This window comes from Elgaria multicarinata, chromosome 16 (genome assembly GCF_023053635.1).
Source record: "Elgaria multicarinata webbii isolate HBS135686 ecotype San Diego chromosome 16, rElgMul1.1.pri, whole genome shotgun sequence".
Lineage (NCBI taxonomy): Eukaryota > Metazoa > Chordata > Lepidosauria > Squamata > Anguidae > Elgaria > Elgaria multicarinata.
In genome coordinates, this window is record NC_086186.1 from 7,735,699 (window position 1) to 7,753,025 (window position 17,327).

The 17,327-nt window shown below is 45.2% G+C and overlaps 1 protein-coding gene across 1 annotated transcript in view; it reads right to left on the minus strand.

Annotated features, from left to right (window-relative positions):
• Positions 1-12,961, minus strand: part of TBC1D2B (TBC1 domain family member 2B) — a 30,036-nt gene extending 17,075 nt beyond the window's left edge. The window contains exons 1-3 of the mRNA XM_063142694.1: positions 12,853-12,961; positions 6,061-6,214; positions 1,193-1,349 (exon numbers count right to left, since the gene is read on the minus strand). Coding sequence (XP_062998764.1) covers positions 1,193-1,349; positions 6,061-6,196 — 293 coding nt within the window. The 5' untranslated portion in view covers positions 6,197-6,214; positions 12,853-12,961. The remainder of the gene's footprint in view (positions 1-1,192; positions 1,350-6,060; positions 6,215-12,852) is intronic.
• Positions 12,962-17,327: the final 4,366 nt, after the last annotated feature.

Consider the following 17,327-nt stretch of genomic DNA (forward strand, 5'->3'; position numbering starts at 1 on the left):
AAGGTTCTTCTTTTACATCATAGCAAGATATGCTGCAAAGATATATGTTCTGGATCTTTTAAACAGGAGTATTCTCTGCAACTCTGTATATATGTCCTTTCCAAAAGGAAAGGAGAAAGAGAGACCTGGCGTGCTTCCAGATGCTACCATAAATTATTCTGTTTTTTCCAACTAAACAGCACTTTTATGGAAAGAAAAAAAGATGGAAGAAGTGGGAAAACACATGAGAGCCACAAATTGAAGACAACGTCGCCTCAACGCCTCCATAAAAGTATGTGACTGAGACAGACCGATTGTATTTGGAAGTATAGCTTCCAAATCGCGTGAAGTACTGGTTCCTCTCTATTCGGCCCTGGTTAGGCCTCATCTAGAGTATTGCGTTCAGTTCTGGGCTCCACAATTCAAGAAGGACGCAGACAAGCTGGAGCGTGTTCAGAGGAGGGCAACCAGAATGATCAGGGTTCTAGAAACAAAGCCCTATGAAGAGAGACTGAAACAACTGGGCATGTTTAGCTTGGAGAAGATGGCGGGGAGACAGGATAGCACTCTTCAAATACTTGAAAAGTTGTCACACAGAGGAGGGCCAGGATCTCTTCTCGATCCTCCCACAGTGCAGGACACGGAATAACAGGCTCAAGTTACAGGAAGCCAAATTCCGGCTGAATTTGGTTAGAGCAGTGCGACAGTGGAAGCAATGACCTAGGGAGGTTGTGGGCTCTCCCACACTAGAGGCATTCAAGAGGCAGCTGGACAGCCATCTATCAAGTATGCTTTAGGGTGGATGCCTGCACTGAGCAGGGGGTTGGACTTGATGGCCTTATAGGCCCCTTCCAACTCTACTATTCTATGGTTCTATGAAAGCACCCCTAGAATAGTGTATTGGGTAAGACACTGAGCTGTGAATCAAGAAGTCCCAGGTTCTGTCTATGTGTTTCTCCTGCAAAGCTGGAAGGTTATAATGGAACTTTATTATTACTGACCTTTGCTAACAGAAACCTAGGTTCAAATGCCTCCTTAGCAAAGTTTGATAACAGCCTCAATTGGCCATCTGTTACTGGGGGGCCGTGAGGAAAGAATTATTGCCTACCCCACCGGATTGATCTGAACATCCTTAGAATGATTTTTACACAATAGTATTTATGTCAAGCTCATGCACTGAAAGCTGGCAAGTAAGACAACACACAATACTCACTTGATCTCATTGCCCCATTGTTTCAAAGAGAAGTTAATGGCACTTGGGGCTGGATGGCACGCGGCTTGTTCCCCCACCAGTTCTGTGGGAGCAGTCTCCACCGCTAGGACGTTCCTGGCTTTCTCTGCTGAGGAATTTGGAGGCAGGATATTCAAATCTAAGGGCAAAAACACACCACCGCTTATTAGTAATGTTAACTAAGACCCCAGCACTTTGCATCAAGGTTTACAGAGGGCAGGTTCACAGGACGTCCAGCGTTCCATGATAGGCAAGAGTGGAAGGCTTAGACTCAAGGGACCATTTGGCCACCCTGAGTGGAACCCAGGAAATGAAGAGCTGCAGAGTTAATACTTAACCTCAAGGCCTAAAGAGGTTGTGTAAATTGGCTTTAAGTCACAGCACTGCAGGTGGTCATTAAAGCTTATAGTCAAGTAAAAAAAAAGCTTACAGAATAAAACAGATTCAGATAGAGAGCAGCAGCGATGTCCATCTCTGATAACTGAAACAACTGGGCATGGTTAGCCTGGAGAAGAGAAGGTTGAGGGGAGACATGGTAGCACTCTTCAAATACTTGAAAGGTTGTCACACACAGAGGAGGGCCAGGATCTCTTCTCGATCCTCCCCGAGTGCAGGACGCAGAATAATGGGCTCAAGTGACAGGAAGCAAGATTCCGGCTGGACATGAGGAAAAACTTCCTGACTGTTAGAGCAGTACAACAATGGAAACAGTTACCTAGGGAGGTCGTGGGCTCTCCCACACTAGAGGCCTTCAAGAGGCAGCTGGACAACCATCTGTCAGGGATGCTTTAAGGTGGATTCCTGCACTGAGCTGGGGGTTGGACTCGATGGCCTTATAGGCCCCTTCCACCCTACTATTCTATGATTCCAGGACACACAGATATTCTCGTGCCTTATTTACAATAGAAAACATAAGAATTGGTCTGAACATTATCTACATGTAATTATGCTTTAACAAAACCTGATCTACCCATGCCTACCACTTACTAATATTTAAAGGCAGGGGCTCAAGGGGGTTGCAGGAGTATAAGCCTCCTCAGGAAATGCAAGCAGTACCCTTGTAAAGGTCTGCATGCCCTGTTCCCTCTCTATTCTCCTAGCAGTGCATCCAGAGCATGGAGTAGATCTAGGGGTCAATGGCCAGTCTAACAGCATCTCAAGATGCACCATGTCGCTCCCTTACTTATTGCACCACCTGAAGCGATCCAGCCTCCCTCCAAAGTCTTGCAGTCATCCAACAAGCAGCTAACAACCAGGGGATCCCACCTTCCTAATAAAGGAGGCCTTGCAGCCTTCACCTCCCCTAGCCCTCCCTCAGTTGCACCCATCATTTGTGAACCGCCCAGGGAGCTTCAGCTTTTGGGCAGTATAAAAATGCAATCAATAATAATAATAATAATAATAACAATAATAATAATAATAAGCAGTTATTCCTGCTGCCTCTTCCTCTGCCTGTAGCATTCCAATGAAGAGATGCTTCTTGAAGTATTCCTCTCTCTTGCATCAAGCCCTGTCAATCTGAAGTCTTCCCGGACCTTAAGATCATCTACAGGGGCCCTTCTCCGTGAGCCCCTGCCAAAGGAAGTGAGGCAGGTGGCTACTAGGAGGAGGGCCTTCTCCGCTGTGGCACCCCGGCTGTGGAATGAGCTCCCCAGAGAGGTCCGCCTGGCGCCTGCACTGTACTCCTTTCGTCGCCAGCTGAAGACCTTTTTATTCTCCCAGTATTTTAAAACTTAATTTTAACTTAAATTTAAATTTTACTGTTTTAACTCTGTATTTTAATTTTATATCAATTTTGCTGCGTGGTTTTTATTCTGGTTATGCTTTTTATATTGTATTGTGTATTTGTGCTTTTAACCTGTTGATTGTTTTACTATGATTTTAATTTTTGTGAACCGCCCAGAGAGCTTCGGCTATTGGGCGGTATAGAAATGTAATAAATAAATAAATAAATAAATAAATAAGATATTCCTCTCCCCTTCAGGTACCTGTCACACATCATGACCTTTGCCTTATAAGCTGCCCTATAAGGCTTTACCTCTATTAACAAAAGATCAGTTCTGCCACTGGGTTCCAATTTACATGCAGTATTTGCAATGCTGCACATATTTCCAAGATGAGCAAGTTTAGAACTGCAGACACGCCTTCAAAGTTTTCCATTACAGCAGAAAAGTCTCAACACTCAGCTACAGCAAATACTGTGTGAATACCTGTAGGATTATTATTATTATTATTATTATTTATTTATTTATATAGCACCATCAGTGTACATGGTGCTGTGCCCCACCGAAGAAAGAACACCTTTGCCTGCCCAGTTGACAATGCTGTTTGCAGGATCCACACATGTCTCACTATTTTATGATGGAAATCCACACAAAGGAATGTAAAACCATTTCACATTTGTATGTTCCTTTCTCCAGATCACAATCAGTATGAAATCCACAGGAACGCTGGCGTGTTGTTGGAACATTTACATAACTTATAATCAGGAACACCATGTTGCAGCTTGGAACAAATAAAGGTTGCTACACACAATTATTCTGATTCCATACAACATAGACTACGAGAGGTGTACAAAATTTAGAGGTGTACAAAATTATGCATGGTGTGAAGAATGTGGATAGGGAGACGTTTTCTCCCTCTCTCAAAATACTAGAACCCAAAGGGGGTCATCCCATGAAGTTGATTGGTGGGAGATCCAGGACAAATAAAAGGAAGGACTTCTTCACACAGCGCATAGTTAAATTATGGAACTCACTACCACAAGATGTAGTGATGGCCACCAATTTGGATGGCTTTAAAAGGGGGTTGGATAAATTCCTGGAGGCAAAGGCTATCAATGGCTATGAGCCCTGATTGTTGTGTGCTATCTCCAGTATTCGAGGCAGTAAGCCTGTGTGCACCAGCTGCTGGGGAACATGGGTGGGTGGGTGCTATTGCACCATGTCCTTCTTGTGGGTCCCTGAACAGAGTGCTGGACTAGATGGACCCTTGGTCTGATCCAGCAGGGGACTTCTTATGTTCTTAACAGTTCCAGTAAAGTGGCAAAAGCTTAGAGCCAAAAGAAAATGTTACAAACAGTGGAAGGCAACCAAATATAACCTTTCTGAGGCAAGTGATCCATGCCAGTTTCCCAACATTCTTCACATGATGTGCTCCCATAGCATTCTTGGAGGGTGCTGGAGATGACAGGGAGACACACCGACACTCATTCCCAAGCCGAAGCGTGAAAGCCCTGGGGGAAGTAACCACTTTCAGTGGCATCCTCCTTTGTGACCACAGAAAAGTGGTTTGTGATGTGGTATGAGACAGGGTTTGTGGTTGGAGGAAGATTAAAATGACCAGCAGGATCAAGTGCCAGAAAATCTACGCCTTGTGAACCTTTAATACTGAGTCTTGGAAGGAGTGATCATGCTGAGATACAGCCTTGGTTTTAAGCTGCTCTTGTCTATAACCATTCTTCCATTCGTCATCAACACCATCATCGTCACGTCTAGTGCATGGTATTAGCACACTACATGCCATTACTGGTATAAGAAAGTTAACTTCTCAGTTGCTTTTTATCAGGGGTATCTGGAAATCTCTCTTCAAAAGAAGTTCAGTGCAACCTAAAAGCTTGCATGCAGCTTTACCAACACACAAGACAGTCCAACTAAAGATATTGCCTTGTTTCTAATCAATTGTATGTGCAAATTGACTTTACTAACTGAAATGTACTGTTTAAATTTTTTTTATAATGTTGTGAGGGTTTGCCCTGAATGAATGCAATTTCCTCAGTATCTGTAATATCGCAAAGTTATTTTATTATTGCATAAATCCATCACACACACACACACACACAAAATGAAGCCAGAAGAAAACAATGCCACACAAAAACCTGTCACAAATCAGAGAAAGCTCAAAGCAGTTTCCAATTAGAATAATTTCTTAAACGCTGATAGTACAATGGTCTCTTTACACAACATTCGACTATATTTTACATCCACTGCCCACTTCTACGTAAACAAGGACATTAGAAAGAAAACTACCATGAATGATTTCCTTGTTTCAGCTGGATGACAAACAGCACAGGGCAGTGTCCAATGGTGTCCAAGCATTAATGCTAATCATGTTGCGCTAGCACAAAACCAATCCTTGCACAACATATCTAGCGCATCCACTCTGATCTATTATATACAGACAAGAAATACTGTTGGCATTAAAAGGGGACTTGCAGGAGCATTACACAAAAGCTAAATCATGTCTTGGGCAACTTTGATGGACTGTGTGGGCAGCTTTGGCACGAAGCCTTAGAGCACCACATCACAAAGGCAAAAGCAGTCGGGGATACTTTTCAAATGGTTTTAAGAATGGTTCCAAATGCTAGCTATGTGGGGGCAACATAACTTTTTACTTAAGGCTTTTATATACTGCCCTTCAAATCCTCAAATTAAGAGAATCCTGGCTAAGAGCAACTTTATAACTCATCACATTTGTGCTGGGAACAGCATTTTACATTCTATGTAAGCCTCACCCAGCGTAGTGCCTTCCAGCCATGATGGGACTTTTTTCATTAGGATGTCACCTTTAATATTTTTTTTTACACTTCCAGTACTTGAAATGTTCTATCCCACCCCAAAAATATGGAGCAGGGTGAAATAACAAATCCAGCACTAAATAAATAAGCCACTAGAGTTGGATAATAAGCAACAAGCATCTTCTCTACACATCATTGGGCCCACAACCTGCTTCACATGAAAACTACGTTGAGTCATTGGTCTTACTTTAAAAGTTGAAGAATATAACGTCACTGCCACCAACAAAGTCATGTGAAACAAACACACTCTCGGCAGGTCTCAGTGTTAACATACCGGTGTTGTCTTTGGCAACAAGCCCTTTGGAGGAATCCCTCTGCGTAGGTGAAATTTGACTGACCCTTTTAGCTGCATCAAAGCTATTACAATATTCCCATCTCTTCTGCTGAAGCTCTTGCAGCCAGTATGTCATGTCCTGGTGTGTTGCTGCCTATAAAGAAAGAGACACAGAAGTGCTAAAGATGCAAATGTGCTTTCTATCAGGAACTACAGAAAGGCAATTTCAACATGTTACAATACGGCTGTTTTCCCATAAGCCACGTAAAAATGCAGATGACACAGCAACTATGTCTAACAGTTTGCATCCTTCTCTGCTAAGGATTCTTAGAGCTGAAATGACCCTTGGAGTTTATCTAGTCCAACACCCTGCTCAATGCAGGACGTAACTACAGCATCCCTGAGAGATGGTCACGGAGCTTCTGCTTAAATACCTCTAATGAAGGTGAGCAGACCACTTCCCAAAGCACTTGAACAATTTGCACCATTCCGGTGTTTCTCCCAGTCATTAGCCAAATCTGATTCCTTGTAATTTCCACCCATTGGTTCTAGCCCCTACCCTTTGGAGCAGTCTTCTCCAACCTGGTGCCCTCTAGATGGTCCGGACTACAACTCCCAGCATTCCTGATCATTGGGCATGGTGGCTGGAGCTGATGGGACATGAAATCCAAAACAGGTTGGGGAAACTTGCTCGGAAGCAACAGAGGATAAGTTGGCTCCATCTTCTGCACATAGGCTAAGAGTTTGCTGCGTGGATCTTTTGAATCCAAATTCTATCTTGACTGGGAACTTGTTGGGCAAGTCACAGGATACTGGATCTTTGGCTATATTGATCTTACTGGTTCACATAAGCATAGGCTTGGATATCGCAAAGAGTGCCTAGGTGTATTTACAGCACGCATAACTGACAACAGAAATCTCTTAACTATCATCATGTTATCAGGAGGCACAAATGCACAAATAGTGGCTTTTCCCATGCCTGTCATCTGCTACTCTTTTCTTCAAACTCACCCAATTTTGGCCCACAATATAAACAACAACGGTATTACCAGATCATCAGTACTAACAGGAAAATATATTTCTAAGAGAAACACAAATCTCATTGTGGGGGGATAGATGGGGAAACACCCAATGGACACTCATCTATTCTGGGGTCCACTTTTCATGATATAATTTACATTTTTCAGGATGCCTTTCCAAAAATTAGTAAGAAATTTATACATCCATGTTTAAATGAAGGAGTTCTACAGCTTGCGGTTTTCCCCTGAAGAGAGGAAAGCATGAAGGACTTTAAGCCGTGATATATTCGAGGAAGAGGAAATAGCTAACCACAACATGAGCTGGAAATTAATTCGTCTTTCTTTTACAGCAAAGGTAACAAAAGTCAGTATCATTTGGACAAAGAATCCTGCAACATCTTAAAAGCAAATGAATTGATTATGACATCAATTCGTAGGCATGAGCTCACATTGACAAATGCCTGAAATGATCTGGAAGAGTCAGTGTTTAGCTGTTAGTTATTGATGACAGGGTGGGGGTGGGGAGTTGTTCTGACTCAATAGGAAAACTCCACAACGTAAGAGGAAGCCCATTGTCAAACAACTGCATTGCACCACGTTTGACTAACAGCACAATCTTATGCATAGTTACTCAGAAGTTCTACTGTGCCCAATGGGGTTTATTCTCAAAATAACAAGACTGGACCTCAGTGGGTAAGTAAACATGGATCAGATCAGGGTGCACAACATTGACTCAGGAGCGATTCCCACCAACTCCAGTGGCACAACAAATAAAATAAAATGCTTCTTAAAACCTCGCTTCTATTCATGATTCTTGCTGAGCACTTTTTCTGTGACTATTTCATCTAGCAAAGTCCATTCCACTTTCGGTAGGGGCTCATGGCAGCCATTATACGATTAAGCACATCATCCATGGGAGCCACTTTGTGGTGGGGCCCGCAGCAGTTTCTCAAATTCCCAAATGTGCTCACGGGTCCAAAAAGATTGGGAACCGTTGGGTTACAGATTCATTTAAAACAGAGAAGACAGCCGTTATCCTCAGGATTACAATCGGCACGACATAAAAGGAAAAAGGGGTACAGAGGCTGCCCATAGAATCATAGAATCGCAGAGTTGGAAGGGGCCTACAAGGCCATCGAGTCCAACCCCCTGCTCAATGCAGGAATCCACCCTAAAGCATCCCTGACACATGGTTGTCCAGCTGCCTCTTGAATGACTCTAGTGTGCGAGATCCCACAACCTCCCTAGCTAACTGATTCCATTGTCGTACTGCTCTAACAGTCAGGAAGTTTTTCCTGATGTCCAGCTGGAATCTGGGTTCCTTTAACTTGAGCCCGTTATTCCGTGTCCTGCACTCTGGGAGGATCGAGAAGAGATCCTGGCCCTCCTCTGTGTGACAACCTTAGCCCAAGAAAACAGGATCCTGGCACTGGCACCATGCACAAAACAGGGGACCATTACACTGATACTATGAATATATACTGTGCAACCAGAGCTGAGAGTTGCATTGCACAAGCATAGCACAACTGCATGGGGTACTGGAGCAGTGACTCAAAGGAGCTTACAAAATGACCCATCATCTAATGTCCCTCATTCATTTCTTACTGCTCCTATAAGCCTGGAAGTAGTGAGTGAGAGACCATCCCATGATACATGCACTAACTGTGAATAAGCAACAAGTTTAGGAAAAATTAAAGCATGTGAATTAAAGCCCAATAAAAGGTCACGTGAGATTTGACTTCTTTCCTAGAGAAGGTCCTCCTGCACTTACACCAAGGTTTTCTTTGACCGGGTTAATCCAACAAGGATGAAACTGAAAGCACAAATTCAACACCAAGCCCCACTGAACGCTGAAACTAACACATGGCCGAACTAAACATTTGGTAGCAGGCTTCTTTTTAAAGTAAATGTAGGCTTAGAATCCCCTACAAACGTTTCTTATTACATTACATACCCACCCAGGATCTACCCCCAAGTCAGCCATCAGGGAATTGTTAAAAAATATACGATATTATCCCTTCTGATTAAGCATGGTGTGGAGAAAATGAATAGAGAAGTCTTTATCCCTCTCTCATCATCCTAAAACCTGGATCACCCAATGAGCTCCCATAATCATATACTATTGGCCATGCTGGTGGGGGCTGATGAAGTTGTAGTCCTAAACTTCTAGAGTGCAAAGAAGCTGAAATTTGCCAAAAGCATCTGCAACATAAAGAATATGTTTGGGAAACACAAAGCTGAAAAACCATCAACATAAGAAGAGCCAAACCAAAGGTCCGTCTAGCTTAGCATTCGGTTGACTCAGTGGCCAACCAGCTGTTTAACGGGATCTCATGAACAAGGCACGAATGCAACAGCACTCTTATGCCCATATTCCCCAGCAGCTGGTGTATATGGGCATACTGCCTCTGATACTGGAGGCAGCACATAGCCATTAGGACTAGTAGCCATTGATAGCCTTCTTCTGCAGGAATTTGTCTAATACCCCTTTAAAGCCATCCAAATTGGTGGCCATCATTACATTTTGTGGTAGTGAATTCCATAGTTCAACTACATACTGTGTGAAGAAATAATTTGTTCCACCTGTCCTGAATATAAGAAAAATGTGTCCCTATCTCCCCTGACCCTACTTTTTTTCCAAGCTAAAGAATCCCAGCTTTTTAAGCCTTCTTCATTGGGTAGATGCTACAACTCCTTGATCCTTTTAGCTGCCCTTTTCTGCAACTAACAGAGCAAAAGACTATGAAAGTCACACAACCAAAGTGATAAAAACTATCAACTAAGGAGCTGATTATTCCATGTTATTCTTTTGTTCCTCTGCCCGCAAAAGTTTACTGCCATCATCTTTTGATAATTCAGTAATTTTATGATAAGATGCCCTAATTTGAATATGGAAAGATTTTCCCCAAGCATTCAAAGAAAGGATTATTGGAAGGGCAACATCCAGATGTAGACTGCTTGCCTTGTGGGAAGAAGCAGATGAAATCTCAGTGCTTTATTACCTACACACCTGCTCTTGGTGAAGGAAGCCATTACCCCCCAAAGTTCACTGAACAGTAAACCATTTTACTGCCCAACTGCATGCGACTTTGCTCAGAAGCATATTTAAGATTGCAACGGTGTAGTGCCATCCTATGCATGTTAGTGCCATTGAACTACTAAGTTCAATGGCACTAACCTCCAGTAAACACTTGCAGGGTTGCGGCCTTAACCTCCATCCTACAGCCACAGTCTTACATACGACTTACTTGGAAATAATCTCTACTGGGGAGAAAGCGTTTTATTAAAAAATAAAGAACTATCAGAAGGGAGATTCACAAGGGCCTTGAAGTTCCCACCCACATCTAACACCTGGTCAGCACACAGATTGTCACCTAGTCTTCCCCAGGATGGTGAGATAGATTGCATTTCTATTTAAAGCAGTGGTTCTCAACCTTCCTAATGCCGTGACCCTTTAATACAGTTCCTCATGTTGTGGTGACCCCCCAACCATAAAATTATTTTTGTTGCTACTTCATAACTTTAATTTTGCTACTGTTATGAATCGTAATGTAAATATCTGATATGCAGGATGTATTTTCATTGTTACAAATTGAACATAATTAAAGCATAGTGACCACAAAAACAATATGTAATTATATATTGTGAAATATTTATTTCTAATTACAAATAAATGAAATGTCTCGGTTCCTAAGACCATCGGAAATATGTGTTTTCTGATGGTCTTAGGCGACCCCTGTGAAAGGGTCGTTCGACCCCCAAAGGGGTCCCGACCCACAGGTTGAGAACCGCTGATTTAAAGGATAGCAATTGTTTCCAAACTTGCAGACATAGACAAGTTAGCTTATGAATATTTTGTGCAACCCTGTGTCCTCATTTATCCCTCCCAGTGGCAAATTGGCCACTGTAACTGCACCATCCGGCTCTTCTTCAGAACCAGCGTGGCCATGTGCCCTCTTTTACAGAAAGCAGTCCTCTGTTGGAAGGACAGTCCTCTATTCGAAGGTGTCCACTCCAGGTCTGGTTGAAAAATAGAGAACCGTCCAAAGGGAAACCTAAACATAGTCCTGTGTTTGGTGTCTTCTGTTTGAAGAGCTGACCTGTCCAAGTCTAGTTTAAAGTCAAAGACCGGTCTTCCTTCTTCTCATCTGTCTCCACTGGTCTCCATTCATCATTCAGCGGATAGGATTATTTTCTTGGCTCGTTGTTTTGGTCATGTCACCCCGCTTCTAAAATCCTTCCACTGGCTTCCTATCTCTCATAGAATCGAATACAAGCCTCTTCTCACTTTTAAAGCCTGTCATGATCTGATTCCTCTCTACCTTTCATCCCTCCACTCCCATAACACCATGTCTCTTACCTGCCCAAGAGTTTCCACTTCTCTCAGTCGTCTTCGCCCATTCTCGCTTGCTGCCCCTTATGCCTGGAATTCTCTTCCAGTGCAATTGCAGACCGCGACGTCAATTCCCGTTTTTAAATCTCACTTGAAAACGTTTCTTTTCTCGAAAGTTTTTCAATCGTAGCGTGATCATTGTTGTTTATTCATTCAGTCATTTCCAACTCTTCGTGACTTCATGGACCAGCCCACACTTACCTGGTTGGTTTTTCCCCTCCCTCCCCTGTCTGTTACTGTGATTTTAATTGTAAGCCATATGGCAGATTGTCTTGTTTGGTTTTATTCTGTACAGCACCATGAACATTGATGGTGCATTATTATTATTATTATTAATAATAATAATAATAAAGAACTATCCAAAGGGAGAGCTAAAGTGCCTTGAAGTGGCCCATCGACAGGTAACAGCACCTGGACAGCGGACTGAGTGCGGCACCCAGGTCACTGGGGTCACAGCCTTTGCACAATGGTGGTTCGTACTGTTTGTTGTTTATTTGTTCAGTCGCTTCCGACTCTTCGTGACTTCATGGACCAGCCCATGCCAGAGCTTTCTGTCGGTCGTCGCCACCCCTAGCTCCCCCAAGGTCAAGTCTGTCACCTCCAGAATAGCATCCATCCATCTTGCCCTTGGTCGGCCCCTCTTCCTTTTGCCTTCCACTTTCCCTAGCATCAGCCTCTTCTCCAGGGTATCCTGTCTTCTCATTATGTGGCCAAAGTACTTCAGTTTTGCCTTTAACACCATTCCCTCAAGTGAGCAGTCTGGCTTTATTTCCTGGAGTATGGACTGGTTTGATCGTCTTGCAGTCCAAGGCACTCTCAGAATTTTCCTCCAACACCCCAGTTCAAAAGCATCTATCTTCCTTCGCTCAGCTTTCCTTATGGTCCAGCTCTCGCAGCCATAGGTTACTACGGGGAATACCATTGCTTTAACTATGCGGACCTTTGTTGCCAGTGTGGTGTCTCTGCTCTTAACTATTTTATCAAGCTTTGTCATTGCTCTCCTCCCAAGAAGTAAACGTCTTCTGATTTCCTGGCTGCAATCAGCGTCTGCAGTAATCTTTGCGCCCAGAAATACAAAGTCTGTCACTGCCTCCACGTTTTCTCCCTCTATTTGCCAGTTATCAATCAAGCTGGTTGCCATAATCTTGGTTTTAAATTCTAATCATCGTTTCTAAATTGGCATCTGTACATACGCATTAGCCTATGCAAGGGGTCCTGCAAATCCGCGCCTTCTTTCCCTGCTCCTCCTTTCCGGCCTTTCCCCACGTCTCAGGCTTCAGAAACACACAGGTTAGATAGAACCGGGGGGGGGGGGGGGGCGGAGCAGTTACCCCGGATCCGCCGAATGCGGGGTAGGAAAGCGAAGCGGGGCCTCCTTACCTTGAGGACGGTGACGGCGCCGTCGGGACTGTGCACCTCGAAGGCGGTGCCGGGGGCGGCCTCGAGTTCCCCGTGGCCCGCCGAGGTGACGCCGGTGGAGGCGAGGGGACAGGCGGCGCCGGGGGCGGCGGCGGCGGCGGCGGCCTCGGGCGGCTGGTGGTAGCTGAAGGAGGCGGCGGCGATGTCGAGGCGGCCGAGCGGCAGCGCCTCCTGCGGGCCCTTGAAGTAGTAGAGGGCGCAGCGGCGTGGGTCGAAGACGAACCAGCGGCTGCGGAAGCCCCTCAGCGGGCCCTTGCCGGACAGCTTCTGCAGGTAGCCGCACAGCTTGGGCGCCTCGGACGACGACGACGACGACGACGACGGGGCGGCGGCCTGAGGGAGGGCGGCCGCAGCGGGGCCGCCGCCGCCGCCGCCGCCGCCATCGCCATCGCCCTCCTCACAGCAGCCGGCCGACGGCATCGCCGCCTCAGCAAGCCCGCTCTCAGCCGTCCGCCCGTCCGGCCTCTCCTCAGCGGTCTGTTCCCGGCGCCTGCTGGGACTCGTAGTCCGCCGCTCTCTGTCAGGCCCAAGGCGGCGACCCTCGCTCAGCGCAGGCCTCGCTCGGCGTTTCTCCCCTCAGCCCGCCCGCGAGGAGGCGGCCGCCAGGGCCGCGCCCACCTGAGGAGGAAAGGGCCGCTCCTGCTCCGCTGCTTTAGGAAGCCGCGCGCGGGCCCCTGCCAACAGGCGGAAATCCAACCGGGGAAGCCTCTCTCTCCTTCTTTCCTTCCTTCCTCGTTCGTCGCCTTGAGCGAGGCAGCCTGAACAGGCGGCAGCGCGCGTGCATGGCCTTCCCCGACTCCAGCGCGCGTGCAGACAGCCCCCAGTTGACGGGCAGGCAGCTTCTCCGGGAAAGAGGCACGTCGGAAACCCTGGAGAGACGAGACCAGCCAGTTCAAAGTTTGTGATTGCGAAGGGAATCTCTTGGCCAGGATTTAGGGGGGGCTTGAAGAAGAGGAAATGGTGAAGCCCCCCCCCCCAACCACCTGCTGCTGGGTATCTCCCCCCCTCCTCCCCAATGCATCCCACCTCCATTGGTCTGTGGATTTCTATCTTCTTGGTGCAAACGTAAACACTAATTAACATGGGTTGAATGAAGCAGATTCCTCCCTGAGGTTGGAAAATTAGAATGGGTCGGGGTGGGGGGGGTCAGAAGTAAATACCCCTCTCCTTTCTGGCTCATTTTTGTGGCCGAAGTACAGGGACGCTGCTGAGGCCCTTAGCATCTTTCTCTGTTGCTCAGCAACTGGTCCCTGTATCATTTTACAGGGTTTTGTTTTTAAAATACCGTCTTTCCACTTCCAAGAGGGAACGATGGGGCACAGCCCTGCTAGAGAAAGGGCACAACCCTATGCATGTTTAGACAAGAAAGCCCTAAAGCTCCCAGCATGACTGGCTGGAGAAGGCTGGGAGTTATAGGACTTTCTTTCCTGTCTAAACATGCATAGGATTGCTCCTTAAGCTAGTTAAACTGTTCCTCTCTTGATCACAAAAAGGCAAATTTGCTTAAAAAACGAAAGGGAAGTAGTCTCCCTGTTATTATTAATTGCATTGTTAATAACTCCCTGTTATTATTAATTGCATTTTTATCCCACCCTTTCTCCAAGGTGCTCAGGGGAACATTCTTCCCTCCATTATATCTTTGCAACAACCATGTGAGCTAACCTAGCAGTGACAATAGGATCCAGCTGTCCTTTTTTTCAAAGTTTCCAAGTCACAAGAAGTAATAGTTCCACTTTATTCTTCATTAATCTGATGCCATCCGTAGTACTGTGCCCAGTTCTGGGTGCCAGACTTTTAAGAAGGATGTAGACAAATTGGAATGGGTTTTGAAGAGGGCAATGAAGATGATATAGAAAACATTGTCCTATGACGAGAGGTGGAAAGGAACTGGGCATGTTAAGGAATGAGATAACAGGGGGAAATTCATAGCATTCTTCTGATATCTGAAGGCTCTCACATGAAAAGGAAAAATACTTGTTCTCTGCTGCCCAGATGGCTGGACTAGATCTTAAGGGCATTATAAATGGTGATATATATATATTAGCATCCAGGATAACATAATGGCAGAACTCATATGGACTAGTCACAGGCAGAAACCAGTTGAACACATTTTCCCTTCAGTGCATATCCATGTGGTCAAATTCAGGGTTCGACTGAGAAACTATTCCATTGTGAAAAGTTAAAAGCATGTTTACTCAGAAGTCAGTCCATGAAGTTTAAGGGGGATTACTCCCTTGTAAGCATCCTTAGAATTGCAGCTTTATAAAAGTAATTTTGGCTTCTATCAGCAGGTTAAAACGCTGGAATTTCTATTGTTTGGAGAAGGTGTTCATTGATATTTGCCCTTACCTTACAAATTTCTACATCCTGTTCAGGATAGAATGACTGAAACTTTTAAAGGGCCATATGGTAAACATATGTTACCCAACATCCTATGTAATGCAGTCACAATGGAAAGAGATATCAACCTGCTAGTTTTAAAACACTGTTTTTAGAGTAGGAACTTGAAACCAAATTTGCCAATGATTAACTTTCTCTAGGAGACATTAACAAAACCAGGCCTTTTAAAAATATATTTGGTCAAAGGTGGCCTGATCATGAGGCAGGTAGCCAACTCTAGGTACCATTAAAGCTACAATCCTAAGTATAATTATTTGATAAGGAGGCATTCCATTCAACTCAGCAGGATTTACTTCTGAGTAAAAATGCACAGGATCAGGGCACCATGGAACAGTGATAGAAATATCAGACTTGTGTTGCATTATCCTTTGTAGCATTTTTCTGTGTAAGCCCAATTGAAATGAAAGGGAGATGTACAAGATGAAGCAGTAAGTCTCACTGAATTGTGTCACTTCAGGCTGCAGGGATCAGGTGGGGGTGTCACACAAGAGTTTGACAGAATTGGGTCTTTAAGTTGCCTCTGTCCTGTGTGGGAGAGAGAGAGAGACAGGCTTCTTCCTCCACTGTGTCATGAAATTGTACCTGAGTTAATGGTTATATAAATTTTTTAAAAAACAACCTAATCAAATTTGTTTCTTGCTTTGTCTTCTGTTTCCTGTAAATAATATAAGCAAAAGCCAAAGGCAGGGCCGGCGCTGCCATAGAGGCAGCTCAGGCAGCGGCCTAGAGCGTCAAAGTAAGGGGGCGCCGAACAGCGTGCCCGGAAGCCACTCTCCCACAGCGGCTCTGAGAGGGCAGCTTCCAGGGGCACCATTCCGAAGCCGCCCCCCAACCCCAGTGTCCTGGCTTCCGGCCGGGTGCTGGCTTCGAAGCCAGGACGCTGGGGCGGAGGGCGGCTTCGGAACGGCGCGTCTGGCTGGAAACCGCCCACCTGCCTAGGGAGAAAAATAGTCTGGCACCGGCCCTGGCCAAAGGCCACAAAAATGTACATAAATCTGAATTTACAATAACAAAATGCGCACACACATACACCTGAAAAGAAAAAAGATGCAGAAGGAATGGTAAGAAAAGACAAATTCACATCATGAACAACATTAATTGAAACAAAATTAAGGTTTGTTTTAGATGTAGATAAAGCAAACAGAACCACCCTGAGGGTTACATATTGATTACTTCCATTATGTAGGTAGAAAATCTTGTATTCTGTATGTCACAAAGCAATGCCATTCAGATATTTTTCTCCATGCTGTTAATCAATTTGTGCAAATTGCTGGAAAGAAAAGTACAGAGATAGAGCAATCCTTTGGCCCCTAGACAGAATCTGGGGTTGGGGAGAGAGAGGGTATTTCAGATTCCTCCAACCATGGACCCAGGAGTCCCAAGCTCCTCTTCCCCTCACAGCTAGTGCAGAGAGAACCATGCCAGCTGTCTCTCCGAGCTCACAAAGGCGACCTGGGAAGGAAAGGGGATTTGCCCGGGGGAGGAGGGGGAGAGCTTAGGCCATATCCCCAGGCTTCCTTGGCTTCCTTTCTTCCCCAACATCTCAGCTAGATGGGCAAAAAAGCCCATCTAGCTAAATTGCAGAGTGGGAATACTGCTGGAGGCAAGGACTGCTTCTGCTGTGCCTCCTGCTCTGGACTGGATATTCTTGAGCCTCTGAGTTCGGAAGCTTATGAGTATCAAGATCAGATTCAATAGGATTATGCCCTAAGTGTGTGTTCAGAGGCAAAAGACCAATCCATGGTTTGCGAAGTCGAACCATGGTATGTTTTGATATCTCAATCTACCCCATCTGACAAGCATCGATCTGTGAGCAGCTGCCAAACCAGGATCTGAAAGCTTGTTTTGAAGCTGGTTTGCAAACTCTGGTTTGGGCAAACTACTTTGGTGTTCTATCTGAACCAACAAACCATGACTCGGGTGTTGCTTTGCCCTCAAGTGATTCCTGAAGGTTGCCACACGCTCAGAAACATACTCTGTCCTTAAAATATGATACCTGAGATACTTCCAAGATTCTGTGTTTGTAGAAGAGAAGA